Here is a 15,688-nt window from a genome sequence, read left to right on the forward strand (position 1 = left end):
AGGAAGTTATGGGAAAGAGTAGTGGAGGCTACACAAAGGTCAACAAAATGGTTTCATGCCTAGAAAGAGTACCACAGACGCATTATTTGGTTTGAGGATGCTCGTGGAAAAGTACAGAGAAGGTCAGAAGGAGCTACATTGTGTCTTTGTAGACCTAGAGAAAGCCCATGACAGAGTACCAAGAGAGGAACTGTGGTACTGCATGCGCAAGTCCGGTGTGGCGGAGAAATATGTTAGAATAGTACAGGACATGTACGAGGACAGCAGAACAGAGGTGAGATCTAGCTTTGGTGTGTCATAAGAATTTAAGGTGGAGGTGGGACTGCATCAGGGATCCGCGCTGAGCCCCTTCCTGTTTGCGGTGGTAATGGATAGGCTTTGTAGTGAAAGCAGCGAACAGGCGGAGGAACAAATAGAAAGATGGAGCACTGGAAAGGAGAGGAATGAAGATTAGTCGAAGTAAAGCAGAATATATCTGCGTGAATGTGAGGGGTGGAGGACGAAGAGTGAAGAGATAGCGAGGTTGGACAACTTCAAATATTTGGGGTCAACAAAACAGAGTAATGGAGAGTCTGGTAAGGAAGTGAAGAAACGGGCCCAAGGGGGGTGGAACATTTGGCGGAAGGTGTCTGGTGTCTTATGTGACGGAAGAGTCTCCGCTAGGATGAGGGGCAAAGTTTATAAAACACTGGTGAGGCCGGCCAGTCCTCCTCGATGCTTTGTTCTGCAGGGTCAGCAGGTCTACTTCCCTTTTGATTTGCTTGCCTCTTGGCCGGTCTGAGCGTTCAAGTCCAAGTGCAGCTTTGAGAGCCAAAGAGGACCGCAAGGCTACGTTTGTGAGCTCATCACCGACCAACTAATAGCATGTTGGGAGCGCAAAAAAAAAAAAAAAAAAAAAAAAAATGAAAGCTCGTTGCCAGACGGGCTTCTTTTGAGCCTCAAAAGGTTTCGAAGGCAAATCAGGTAGCGACATGAGGCTTATTTTTGTGTGTGTGTGTTTCAAACCTGACAATGGATGTCGAATGGGCTGCGTGGCATTAAAGATTTGGGAAATGCTCTTCTTGGACAAATATTAACGTCGCTCCCCACTTGAGGGTCGTTAATTTTTTTTTTTTTTCTTCTGATGGGTTGTTGTGGTGCCAGGGATTGAGGAGGGGTGCCAGGCGATTTAGTGACATGAAATCAACCTCGTGCTGAGTGCAAAACGTGTGTTTTTGGAAAAAGTAGCAACATGGAATACATACATTGAATGAAGTTTTTTTTATTACATAAAATAAGGGAAGGACTATTCTGTGATTAAAATCAATATTGTTATACGCTAAATGGAGATTGCTTCGAATAGTGCCAGGGATATGGCTGCAACAACCTCTTTCGCGGTATTAAGGGGTGAAAAAATTGGGGAAAAAATACATTCTGCCGCAAATCACTAGAGGTAAGTGGGGTATTTTTTTTTCTTTTTTTCAATTGATTTTAGCTCAAAGGACAACTGTCATGAGAACGTTGTAAACCACGGAAACATCCCGTTCTCTCCCGAGACTGACTAACAAACAGATTTTCCAAACGCGTCCTTCAAAAGAAGGAGAATGAAAGCTCGCTAAAGGTTGTTAGCAGACACTTTTTTCTTCTTCTTCTTCTTCTTCTTCATCTTTTGAGGATGTTCGCCAAGTCAGCAGCACAGAAGGAAGCCACCGATTCTCCGGAGACAAACCCGCTTGTGGGTAGTGGCGGCAGAACATTGCGTGGCCAGAATTTTTTTTTTTTTTTTTCATGCTTTTGATGCAATCTCCACCTTTGTTTGTGGTTCTTACCACATCCCGTTGACACATAAGTGAACACAACAAAAAATGCGTTGCAGAACATATGCAGAGATGTACAAATATGCAAAATATGGTTTGCTATTTCCGGGAAGTCTGACATTTTCATGTGGAGCATTCACTTCAGTCTGCCCTTGGCTACATTAGCTTTTAATACTTCCCCGTTATATGCCACAGTCTTCACTTTGATGCAGTTTACCCTTGTGTCCCCTCAGGTTTGTTATCTTAGCCCTGGATGGTTAAGTTTTTTGATCCAGAGTTTCCTCTTGGCCTCACTGGCCCTTAATCTCACATTGAATATATTATCTTACGTCTGGAGATTTGAATACTATACTCCACTGTCTCCGCTTTACTGCTATAGCCCTTATAGTGTTCCCTGTTAAAGCATTTCTGCCGTATGTAGATAAGGGGTGCCCAGACTTATTTTTTTTTTTACCCCAAGATCTACTTTTCAAGCAGCCAGCCTCTCGGTAGCTACCGACGACGGGGGCGGGGAGGATGATGATGCTCCCAAACCGTTTTAAAGTTAATGTTATGTTGCCTCCTATATTTGAAATACGGAATTAGCTTTTTGTGCACTGTATTGTCTGCGTTTTCATCTTGGATCAGGCCATGCCAAGGTAGAATTTTAACATTGTACACCATCTCATCCTGTACTTTCTACTTTGGCTTCAGACCAGAATTTTTTTTACTCATCCAGTTTCATCCCCTTTTTCTTCCATTATTCACATACTCCCGGCAGTCATTGCATCTTAAAACAACAGCATTCTTCCATGAATATTGAAAGCAAACATAAGCAGCACGTCTAGCTCATCTTTGCTCTACGTTGCCCAGACTGCGTTGCTAACTAAAGCAGCGGTGGTGGACGCGGTCATTATAAAACACATTGATGGGTTGAGTAAGTACTGTAACATTTGTAATCAGGAGTCTACATCTTTAAGACCGGGGGGAAGTAAGGTAAGCTAGGAAAAAGAGAGTGCGGCGAGAAAGTTCTGTGCCGTCCCCCAATCGACCGGAACTGCCGATCGCGATCGAAGCATTGAGCACCCCTGATGTAGACTTTAAGCCCCGTGCTAAAAGCAATGCTAACGACAAAGTAACCTCCTCTTCTTCACTGTGTGTGCTTCCTGCTAATGCGGCTTCTAACCTTCGCACAGGGGGTCTTTGTTGACCGGTTCCGTGTTTGCATTCAGGTGACGGCATCGGCTTTGAAGTGTTTGCGATGAAACGTGTGCGTCATCGCATCTATGCTCCGTGGTGTACACATACATATTGTATTGCTTCCTGGACAAAGGTATGACTCATACTCTTCCCACAATGGGCCATAAAAGCAATTTACGCGCACACACACACACACACACACACACCTACAAGGGTGTGGTGACATCATTCCGACTAAAAAGTGTGTCTGATTACCTGGAATTGTGGGGTCTCCGTCTCTCTCTCGGGGTCTTTGACATGCACGCCTGCACGCACACTCATGTAAACACACTCGACTCGAATATTGTATCGTTTGATGATAGAGGGCAAGGAATGATGAAAATATTGTCACATGCTAACGATAACCTCGTGTCCCTTTTGGATATTTTTTTGCTTACCGTATTGCTTGTTCCCGCTTTGCTCTTGTGGGTTCCAACCTTCTCTCCCTTTTTTTTTTTTTTTTTTCCCACTTTGAGGGAACGGCTCAGAGGTCCCCTGTTGGATATGTTAGCTTAGCTTGTATGCAGCACTGTTAAATTCCACAGTCTCCAGTTCGCTGCACTGGCCCTCAGTCTTCCCTTGTGTGTGTTATCTTAGTTCTGGACCGTGCACTATTCTCTTCTCGCGTATGTTAGGTTTTCTTGTTGCTCTGAATTAACCGCCAGATTTGACAATTGTACTCCGCAGTCTCCACTTTGCTGCAGCGGCTGTTACTCTCCTCTTGGGTACAAAACTTACTCTGTTGCTCTCTGAGCACTTCTCTCAATTGCACTCCAGTGGCTCCACTTGGCTGCAGTCACCTGTGGTATCCGCTCAAGTATGTTAGCGCTCTACATATCGCTATTACACTATAAAAGCGGTACTTTCCTGCCCTTAGTCTCCACTTTGCTGCAGTTTGCCTTACTCTTGCTTTTGGATCTTTTGTCGTACTTACTCTATAACTGTGTCATAGCTCATGATGCGTCACTTGGCTGCAGATATGTGAGCTCTCACCTTACCCCTGTCCAAATGCTGCAACACTCCGTAGTCTCCATTTGGCTGCATTTGCCCACTTTTCTCTGACACAGGATCTTATCCCTGTTGCTGCGGCTTAATCTCCGGACACCGCAGTACAATAGCCCACTCCTCCCACCGCGTCTCATTCCTCGACTAGCCGAGCGAAAGATATGAATGAAAACATTCCCGCCGGCCTCGTTTGCCCAAACGGTGCCCGCGTTCTCCCTCCACCGATCCTCTCTCCTCCTCCCCCCTTTTGGTTTTCCTCCTCGCCCCTTTTGTCAAACATTATTTGCACAGGCTGCAGCTCCTCTAGGGTAGCGGCGTTAATAAGTCGCACTCATATCCATGACAACGAGCTCACTGTACTGGCATCTAAAGCACACAAAATGGCAGCTTACTCTAAATTCAAACATTACAAAGCTGAAGTCTAAATATTAAAAAAAATAAAATAAAAAATCAGTCATTTTTGAAGAATACATTTTTTATGTTAAGAGCAAAAAAAAAAAAATCCCCATTTTACAAAATTGAAGTCACAATATTACAAGATGTAAATTTAGGTAATGGGGGGGGTTACGAAACTGAAGTTGAAATATTGTGCAAATGATGTCACAATATAAGTAAATAGTCACGTTTTGTCAGTGATAATCTTCAAATTCTAATGCAACAAAATTTAACTTGAGAAAAAAATACAAAGCTACAAAGCAAAGTTGTAATTAAACAAGACAAAAATGGCCAATTTTATTGAATTCAAGTCTTAATATTGGGAAGTAAAGCTGCCCAGTGCGCAACTGGTTATCCCATCTGTTTCACAGTTCTGAGGATCCGGGTTCAAATCCGGCCTTAACGGTGCGGTGTTCCCCCCGTGCCTGGGTGAGTTTTCTCCAGGTGCTCCGGTTTCCTCCCACATTCCAAAAACACGCCTGGTAGGTTAATTGAAGATTTTAAATTGCCCGTAGGTGTGCATGTGAGTCTGAATGGTTGTTGGTTTATGTGCCCTTGTACCATTTTAAGGTGGCTCTGACCCAAAGTCTCCTAGGATAGGCGCCAGCGTGCCCGCTACCCGAGTGAGGATAAGCTGTACGGAAAATGGATGGATGGAAAATTAGGAACTGACGTCGGTGTCTTAGTGACAAATTGTCATTTTTCGCGAAAACACTATGGTTGAGGAAGAAAATAAATGGCTTTTTTTTTCATGAAAATTAAGTCGTAATTTGATGGAAATAAAGTTAGAATCTTATAAATGCATAATCATATTTTTTATGACAATTAGGTTTGAATAAGAAGGAGGGTTATCCATTCTCAAAATCTTTTTTTCTGAAAAAAAAAAAAAATTAAGAGATTACTATGACTTCATTTCAATAATATTAATATCATAACAGAACTAAAGATGTAAATATTTTTTTTTTAAACCACGAGAGGTTACAATTTTTATGAAAATTGGAAGTACTCATTTTTATGTAATACCAGTCAGAATATTACAAACATATTTCCTCCGTTTTTCTGAGATTAAAGTTAGAATATTTATGAGAGCAAAAAAGTCTTTATTTTACATAATTGAAGTTGAAATATTATGTAAATCAAATCTGAATATAACTAACGATACTCACCAAATGTCCTCGTCGCTGTTTCTTACCGCCGCTGGATGTACTGCAGGGCGAGTACTGCATTTTGAAATGTTTCCATTTCATGCTTGAGCCACTCATATACAGAATACTGTACAGCAACATACAGTGTACTGTACAGTGTATGTGCCATACTGCAATTTAGTCTGCTTGAGTCTGCATGCTGGTGTGGCAGCAGAGGATGGAGTTGAGGGCTGTTGGTACACACACACATCCAGGGAGATTGTGGTGGTGTGAAAGGTTTGGGCATAAAGGGGGGATTATGGTGAAGAAAAGGGAATCGCAGTTTTCTCACTCAGGCTGTTGCAGAAAACTATTCCAAGAATGACATTGTTACACATGCACTCACGTGCACACACACGCACACACATTTATGACATTTAATCACAATTTCTTCATTCTTATAACATTGCAACTTTATTCCCATCTTTTTCCCCATAGCCTGTTTATATATATATGTGTGTGTGTATATATATATATATATATATATATATATATATATATATATATATATATATATACACTTCTTATATCATATTATATAATAATGATATTCCCATATTTATGCAACTATGTTCTTGTCATGTCACTTTTTCACAAGTTATTTCAATTTAATTTTCCACATTATTACCTTATTTATTGAACATTAGGACTTTTCTTTTAATATAAATATATTTTTAATTATTATTTAATTATTTTTAATATAATATATTTTCTCTTAATATAAAATATAACAATTTTTGGAGCACTGACAAATTTTTCTTGTAATATCACAACGGAAATTTCCCAATGTTACAACTGTATTATCATAGCATGTCCACATTTTTTTTGCTGGCAATTACTTTTTCATAACACGGGGAAAAACGTTGGTGATAAAAGAATAGAACATACTATATATATCATAATATTACACAATCTATAATATAATACTCGAAAATATATTGCAGTATCACAAAATATATTTTTGTAAAAATGTTGAATGAAATTCTAAAATGGAAAAAAAAAAGTACTATGAGATTACAAAAATAAAAGACATTACTACATTTTTTTCGCTATGTTCTTTATTGTCACACCATTTCCGAGCTGAAACTCGGCTTCGATGCACACGTTCACCGATTTCAAATCACCAAACTATGAATCCCCCAAATATAAATCTTGAATAATTCTCATGCAAGAATAAAGAACAAAACATTGAGTTGGCCCGCTGTAGTTGTCTGGCTGATTTTTTTTTTTTTTTTTTTCTGTTTTGTCTTTTTGTTGTTTTTCCATTTTTTTTCTCCTCGGTTTCTGTGCATGCCTTTCCTCTGAAGCCACGTCTGCGTTTGCCGCTGCCTTCTTCTAATTGCTCTTTTTCTTACCATACATTTTTTTTCACTGTGTGATTTACTGGCAGGCAAGGTTGTTATTTGCTCCATTGTGTGTTTGCGCTGCACTTTGAATGAAGCTATAAATTAATAAAAACACATAAAAGAGCTTTTTGCGGCTTCTGCTTTACTGGAGGTGCAAAATTTTCTTTTTTTTTTTTTTTTACCCTAATGTTATTCCCATTTTGTTATATTTAACTCTTACTGTTACATAGATTTTTTTTTTTTTTTTTTTAATCTGAGACTTCATCACTCTTCACAAGCTTGTGTGTGTGTGTCTAAAGCATCCCGAGAGTCGAACGAGCTCAGCCCACACTGGAAAAACGTCTCTTATGTCAACACTTTCAAGTTGAAAGGATGATTGTTTTACAATGAAGTTAAAAATAAAAAATTAAAAAAAAAAAAAGGGATCTTGGATCTCTCGCTAGTTAATCATCTCTCGCTAGTTCATCATAACTCCCGCCATGCACAATAGAAATTGTCAGTAGTCGTTGTTGGTTGGCAGTCAATCGCAGTAGAAATAATACATCCGTCCATTTTCTTTGCTGCTTATCCTCACGAGGGTCGCGGGCGTGCTGGAGACTATTCCAGCTGTCATTGGGCAGGAGGCGGGTACACCCCGAACTGGCCGCCAGCCAATCGCAAACAGCCACACTCACAATCACACCTAGGGGCAATTTAGAGTGTCCAATTAATGTTGCATGTTTTTGGGATGGCGGAGGCGTGAGGAAACCCACGTAGGCACGGGGAGAACATGCAAACTCCACACAGGCGGGGCCGGGATCGAACCCTGGACCTCAGAACTGTGAGGGCAACGCTTTACCAGCTGAGCCACCATGCCGCCAAAATTGGATATATGTAAGAAACTAAGATTGTTTTGAGGCTTATTTATTCTCCCATTTCATCCAGTTGCAATGTGAAACTAGCGTTGCTTGTCCTAGCTTGATGCTAACGTTAGCGCCGTTAGTCACGTTTTGCATGAATTGCTTTGTCACTTTTTACACACACACACACTAATTTGATCCATTGTGACTTTACGTACAGTATGAACATACAAAGTCCACACAGGTTGGGTCCGGGATCGAACCCCGGACCGCAGAACCGTGAGTCCGACGCTTTGCAGCCGAGCCCACCATGCCGCCTCCATCCAATCCAAAGAGTAAAAATAACATCTGCGGCAGACACATGCAACCACACAATATGTTATTTTACAATTAACAATTCATCAAATAACTGAAACAATTTAATTGCGGACAAAGGTCCAAGCCAGTCGTCCATGACTACCACCAATTTGCACAATAGAAATACCTTTTTTTTATGAAATGTGTGTGTGTGTGCATACACTAAAAGCGTGGCCATGGTGAAGATTATGTAGGAGGTGAGTCATGGAAGCAATGAAAGTGACATTAGCTAGAAAGCCTCACATTTCTAGCGGACGCGCCACTGTTAAACGTCTTATAAAAGAACACAAACGCACACAATAGCGCACTGATGAAATAAGACACTCGAGCAGCTTTGCACCTTACATAACAGACCATTCTCTCATCTCAGTGTCTGTGTGTGTGTGTGTGTGCGCACCTAGAGTGAGGTGTCCATTTGCAGTGTTATTTAATTACGATCCTGGACTGAAATAGATCAGAGCAATCTGTTTTATTTTAGATAACGAAGGAAGCTGTAGAAAGCGTGTTTTAATACGGGGAGTCATTGGACCAAATGATTTGGGGGGCGGTTAGCAAAACAAACGCACACTTAATACACAAGGTAACTTCATGTGCTTGACGTAAATTTTGTGGAAAATTCTACAAAAGGTCTCTATTACTGTCAGAGCTGGGGGAAAAAAACGTGCTGAATCCGGGGTAAACATTATTCGGCCCCAGAAGACTGTTTTAGGAATTAGGTGGAAATGTCTTGTGCGTAAACCACTGATCTAAAAAAACAAAAAACAAAAGGGTGGATCGCGCATACACATCGAGCGGTATGTCGATTGGTTGAAGCCAGTTGGCCGCCATCTTCGTACTCCCAAAACATGTGTAGGACATGGTTTACGGGGGTTTTTTTTTCCTCAAAGTTTGGCATGTAGAATTAAAACGTTGTGTGGGCTTGAGATTTTTTGAGTTCTGGTAACATGAAGGATTTTTAATTCGACTTGTTAAGACAAAAAGGCTAAGTGCAAAGGAAAGACATTGAACACCGTGACTAGCAAGAAACCTTGCATATTACCTAGGGCCTGATTTCTGTGACATGTTCGCTTTTCCCAAAATTCGCTGTAAAGCACTATCATCATAACAGAGCAAAAAACTCAGCATTTTTGTCATAAAAACATTACATTTTACGTTCAATCAGTCAGATATATTTTTGGAAATAAGGACTCGCAATGCTAAACGCATTGTTCATTTGTTATCTCCACGACGTCCTATTTCAGGTAGAAAATTTAAACTTGTTCCCTCGCATTTGAAAAATTCAATTTGCAGAGTTGTGTATCATGAAATCCATCAAAAATTTCACAGAAAATGTGTATTTTTGCTTATCCACTGATGAAGTTTGGGAAAATATTGACATCGCTTCGTTGTGAAAAACCGTCGGCTTATAAAGGCGAAGCAGAGAGTGAACAGTGAACAACAACCGTAAATAAAACTTTGTTCAAGTGAATTAAGATCATTAAAAAATTTCAAAATAAAACCTTTACAAACAAACTTTAACAGTCTCAAACTAAATTTTTCTAACTTGCCTGTGGAATGTTTTCTCACAGCTACAAAACTGGCGATTAACCCACAGGTCGGCATGGTTGTTTTGGGAGTATCAAGATGGCGGATGGCGACTTCAGTTTTGGTGGCCAATGAGCCATCCAGTCTTTTTTTTTTTTTTTTTTTTACATCAGTGGCGTAGACCCACAAAAAAAGTTTTTAAGACGGCGTGGCTGAAAAGACACAGCAAGCCAACCATTTTGGTTCCTAGTGTCCATGTGCCCTAATTTTGCCTGTTTCCATCCAGGCAGCTTTCATGAAACACTTAAAAAAAATCATAATTTAAATCAGCCACCAAAGACTATTTCACTTAGCGACATGTAATTTGGTAGATTAAAGCTATGATGTTGTTGTTATTTCTTTATGGATGTTTAACCAATTAATTATTCCCTTGATGGACCATGAGAAAAATTTGTGTCCAACTAATTTCATAAAGTTAAATATGGAATATGAATTTTATGCAGCAGAAAATATTCTCTGTGTGCTTTTGAATTTTTGTTTTAACACTTTATTTCTTCTTAATATGTTGACAGTTTACTATGTGTCAACAGCCCCCACGAGATAAAAGGCTGCTCGACGCGTCCGATTTATTGTCTGCGTTTTCTGCACTTCGTGTCTGTTGCGTTTGTTACGTCACGTGACTTTACTGTCAGTCGTGGGCTCGCGGCTCCCACTGGGTCACGCAGAGTTCCTGACCCCATTTCCCGCTCTTGTAGACTGTGGAGACGTTTCAGTCTGGAAGCGTTGCAGAGCAGACAGTGCCTAGAGGAACTACTGCCCCCGCCCCGCAACGATCCCTCACTTCGACACACTCATCTTGACGTTGTTTCGTTATCATTTTAAAGCCAAATAAATGGCACTTCTGAGGGTGTTCCCGTCATCAAAAAAACTGCAAAATGACCTCAGTTGTGCCTTGTGGAGTTATGAAAATTCAACCCCTAAAAGCAGTTTTGTTAAGCAACATAAAACTTGTCCATTTTACAGACCACAAAAAAAAAGTCTAAAGAAGCCTTTCCTAAAAAGACACAGAAAGCCCAACATTTTTTTTGTTGCCATTTTTATTCAGATCGTCCATTTTAGGAACTTCCACCATTTCTTCAAAGGTAAAATTGTCCTAGAAATTAAATCAGATTGCTGCCAAATTTGAATCTTCTATACTCGAAAGATGGATGACACGAAACGATAATACAGCATGGCAGTACCCAACATTTTTGATAATCCATTCCCTAAAGCCAGTTCCACTCAGCAACATGCAATTTTGTTGGCACGTCAATCACGACTCAACCCACTAACGATTCTGACGAAGCCGTGCCCAAAATACACAACAAGTCTGCCATTTAGGTTTAAAGCAGCCATTTTAGTCATTTTGGCCTTTTCCCAGCAGCGAATTTAAATGCTACGTCCTACAGTTTTTCTCCACTTGCGCCCAAGGTTTGGACCAGCCATTTGAACCCTTTATCTTTTTTTTTTTTTTTTTTTTTTTTTTGTCCAGGTTACTGCCGGTGTCGACGGGCAAGACGTCCAATGAGGGCGACGCGGACTCCCGACCTCTCCCCGGCCAAGTGTACAGCTGCTACGACCTGGACGACACGGACGTGGCCTGGCTGGAACTCGTCAACCTGGAGTTTGTGCAGATGGGTGAGTGTTGGTTAGCAGTTGCCTTTAACTACCGTAATTTCCGGCCTATAAGCCGCGACTTTTTTCCCACGCTTCCAACCCCGCGGCTAATGCGGTGATGTGGCTGATTTTTGCATTTTTTCTAACGGCCGCAAGGGGCACTCGAGCTAAAAGATAAGAGTGAGACCGATGGAATATATGTCAAGGAAGTGACTTTTGCCGGTATGTTTTTTTTTTTTTTTTTTTTAAACGGCCCCGTTAGCGCTGTGCTAGTGTTAGCACTGCGCTATCGCCCCATCCCCCTTTTATTCCCCCATATTGTCTGCCTGTCACTCTCTAACTCAACGGTGTGTGCGTTAACACAGATATTTTGCTTTTTGTGTACACGTGTGTCACTAGCGGTTAGCGTGGTTAGCACTTCGCTAGTGTTAGCTCATTGTAAATATCTCATGTTTCAATGTGGGCACTTGCGGCTTTTACACAGCTGCGGCGTATGTATGTACCAAATGGTATTTCCTTTACAAATGTACTGGGCGAGGCTTATAACCAGGTGCGCTCTGTAGGCCGGAAATTACTTTACTAGCGAGCGTTAGCCCCTTACCTCCCCCACCAACTCTCGCCAGCGCTCCCTGAGCTGGATGAGCTGACCATGGAGTGCGTCCTGGTGGAGCTGGAGCGTCTGTGCGAAGAGAAAATGCAGCAGGCCATCGAGGCAGAAGAAGGCCTGGGCATCGAGTACGACGAGGATGTGGTCTGTGACGTCTGCCGCTCGCCCGAAGGCGAGGACGGCAACGAGATGGTCTTCTGCGACAAGTGCAACGTCTGCGTCCACCAGGTTCCACTTTTTCAACTTGTTTTTGTTGGCGGTCCTAGTTTCTTGGCTACTGTTGTTGTCTACGATATATAACCGTTACAACGGGGAGCATGTCCAGTAGTTGGCCTCGTTAGTTTAGCTGGCTAACCCCCACCTATGTTTTGCAGGCCTGCTACGGCATTGTGAAGGTCCCGCAGGGCAACTGGCTTTGCCGGACGTGTGCCCTGGGTGTGCAGCCCAAGTGTCTGCTGTGCCCCAAGCGGGGCGGTGCCCTCAAGCCCACCCGCAGTGGAACCAAGTGGGTCCACGTCAGCTGTGCCTTATGGATCCCCGAGGTGAGGCTTGCTGCTACTACTATAATAACCTGTGTAAAATAGAAACCCATGTGTTTTTTCACCACAAAACATGATTTTGACGTATATGGCTTTTTGTAACTCCCGCCATGAAAATCTTCTCGAGGGATTTGTTTTCGAGAAGAAGCAGGAAGTGACGTACAGGGCAGTAGCGCCCTCAGGCGGGCTCGTATGCCTCTATTAGATTTACCTGCAGGAAGGTAGCTCGTTGTTCCTTCGTGTTTGCCAAAATGCCGGCTCATTAAATTGTTGGATATTGCTAGAACACTAGGGAGAATGGATTTGTTATTCATACTTTTCCAAAAAACCCGGTTTGTCGTGAAAAATGGATTGCACAGGTGCAAAGGACGAGACCTTTGTGGGTTCCAAATTACAGGTAGGTGTGGATACAGCTACTAAAAAAAAAAACAATAGTTGGGGGAGTGGGATGGGCGTAATCCGTAAATCAGGGAAGCTAAATGTGTCGATGTGCGCATCGGAAGGCTACCGTGGAGCAGCCGCTAAAGGACGGCCTCCGCAGGCCTTGTGGATCGCCACCGGCCTTGTCGACATGGCCGAGCCGGCACTTCCCTTGAAATGGATCGGACGGGGAGGCGGTTTGGCCGCGGCGTCGTCGTCGCTCGTGGGCGACGTCGTTTTTTTTATCACCGCCACGCCGAGGTGGATCGGGCGAGGAGGTGGTTTGGCCGTGATCCGCATATCATCTAAATATACACAGATTTCATTGTTTATTGTTTTTTCCCCATTTTAAATGTTGGGTTTTTTTTGGTATTCAAATGCTTTTAATCATGTAAATCACAATGAGTTACTTTGCGTATGAATTGCCCTATATAAACAAATTAGCTCTGCTTTACATCTTTACATGTCAATGTTTCCTCACAAATGCACACCCACGACTCACGCACACACATGGGCATCTCATGTCTGACTAGTAGAATTTGACCCACTTATGTGTCTGGATGGGTCTGGGAGAGAGAGAGAGAGAGAGAGAGAGAGAGAGAAAGAAATAGAGTGCCTGTGTGTGCGAGTGTGCTAGTGTATGTGTCAGCCAGTCTCATTTATACACGCACGTGCATACATTTAAACACACACACAAGCTAGGCTAACATCTCCATCAATGCAATTTTAATGAGGTTTTAACTGTTTTCCTGCTGGGAAAAGACACATAAAGCAGCCTCTGCACTTGTGTGCATATGCGTGTGACACATCAGGGTCAATTCGCAGACAGATCAATTCGTCATGGTACTGGTAACATGTCATGGATCAGCACAGCAACAAACAGGGAGGAAAAAAAACAGCATTGTCGTCTTATGGCAACATAAAAAGTGCCGTTTTTGTGTTTCAAATGCTCCAAATGTTTTTTCCCAGGTGAGCATCGGCTGTCCGGAGAAGATGGAGCCCATCACCAAGGTGTCCCACATCCCGGCCAGCCGATGGGCTTTGTCCTGCAGCCTGTGTCGAGAGCACACGGGAACGTGCATACAGGTACTGAGTTGGTGGCAGACGTTTTTCCTAGCTGTGTGAAATTTGGTCGGCGTTTGTGTCATGAGTACGCCGACGAAAAGGTCTCAGTCTGCCATGCCTGAAAAGACACAAAAAGTCTGGCATGGCGGTTTGAAGTAGCGTATTCAATTGAATATAGGTTGAACATGATTTGCAAAATATTCCGTTTTTTTTTTTTTTTTTTTAAATCTATGTTGAACATAACATCCCGACTTCATTGGAATTGGGTTTGTGGGTGTAACGAACCGATTGATGATGCTAACTTGCAAAGAATTTTAGTTTTTGTCTTTATATGTCTAAGGAGTCCGATGGTGACGTTTGATGACTTACTGACTTCGTGCTAACACTAGCGCCGTGCTAGCGTTAATGCTAACAGGGCCGTTTAAAATAAAACTTACTGGTAAATATCACCGAGACACGTCAGTGACGCAGCAGCAACACGTTAGCACAACACAAGCGCAGCGCTGACAGGGCCGGTAAAATTCACTTCCTCGGCACATACATTCCACCGGTCTCATTCTTACCTTTTCCGCTCGAGTGCCCTCTTGCAGTTGTTAGAAAAAATGCACAAATTAGGCAGATTACCGCATAAACCGTCTGAAAATTATGGTAAATTTCTAGGACACTCCCCTTAAGATTCTTTCCTGGTTCTTTTCTCCCGACAGTGTTCCATGCCCTCGTGTATTGTGGCCTTCCACGTGACGTGCGCCTTCGACCACGGTCTGGAGATGAGGACCATCCTGGCCGAGAACGACGAGGTCCGCTTCAAATCGTTCTGCCTGGAGCACAGCGGCGGTGCGGCGGCCCGACCCGAGTGGACGCCCGATCTCCCGGAGCCCAGATCGGTACCGTACTCGGTTTCCGACAGGGCCGAGCGGGACCAGCTGGAACGAGACAAGGTGAGCCAGAGGAAGCAGAAACTACAGGAGCTGGAGGACGAGTTCTACCGACTGGTGGACCCATGCGAGGTGGCGGAGAACATGGCGCTGCCCCTCACACAGGTACCTTGAGAATAACAATCACGGAGAATCCGCTAATGGAAGTAATGAGCTTGGCCATGGACTGAAAGGTACTACTGTATTCTCTCCTCCCCAAGGTGGACTTCCTGTACCAGTTCTGGAAACTGAAGAGGAAGGCCAACTTCAACCAGCCTCTGGTAACACTGAAGCGGGACGAGGTGGACAACCTGGCCCAGCAGGAGCAGGACGTTCTCTACCGACGCCTCAAGCTTTTCACACACCTCCGGCAAGACTTGGAGAGGGTGAGTGGGGGGGCAACAATGAGGCTCATAAAGCGGAACGATCGGCGTCACGGATTACCCGCGTGTGCTTTTCAGATAGATCCCGCTGAAACGGCAACGAAATAGCTGATTTAAGAACTGTAGAAGAGGTGATTTACATTTTCATTATCTATCTTAAAAGTTTTCTTACCTCTTATTGTGAGGCTTATTGTGCCCAATGGCTCTCCAGAAGTCATTCGGACCTAAACAAGCGCTCTCCGGTCTCTCCTTTCACACCATTGCGAAGATTAACTCTTCTCGGGTTCATCATGGCGACGTGAGCCGCTAGTCAGAGACTATTGACTCACGGCTGGCCCCCTGATCTCACTCTACCAAACTCTCCCGAGCTCCACTCGCCTCCCCGGCCCCCGTTATCGAT

At 43.0% G+C, this 15,688-nt stretch overlaps 1 protein-coding gene across 4 annotated transcripts in view; it reads left to right on the plus strand.

Annotated features, from left to right (window-relative positions):
* Nucleotides 1-15,688, plus strand: part of jade2 (jade family PHD finger 2) — a 63,512-nt gene that overhangs the window by 29,416 nt on the left and 18,408 nt on the right. For all 4 annotated transcript variants that reach the window (XM_061804048.1, XM_061804051.1, XM_061804050.1 and 1 more), the window contains 6 exons: nt 11,236-11,381; nt 11,984-12,195; nt 12,342-12,509; nt 13,896-14,012; nt 14,696-15,031; nt 15,127-15,291. In XM_061804048.1, the coding sequence (XP_061660032.1) occupies nt 11,236-11,381; nt 11,984-12,195; nt 12,342-12,509; nt 13,896-14,012; nt 14,696-15,031; nt 15,127-15,291 (1,144 nt within the window). The remainder of the gene's footprint in view (nt 1-11,235; nt 11,382-11,983; nt 12,196-12,341; nt 12,510-13,895; nt 14,013-14,695; nt 15,032-15,126; nt 15,292-15,688) is intronic.

This window comes from Syngnathoides biaculeatus, chromosome 18, assembly GCF_019802595.1.
Source record: "Syngnathoides biaculeatus isolate LvHL_M chromosome 18, ASM1980259v1, whole genome shotgun sequence".
NCBI lineage: Eukaryota > Metazoa > Chordata > Actinopteri > Syngnathiformes > Syngnathidae > Syngnathoides > Syngnathoides biaculeatus.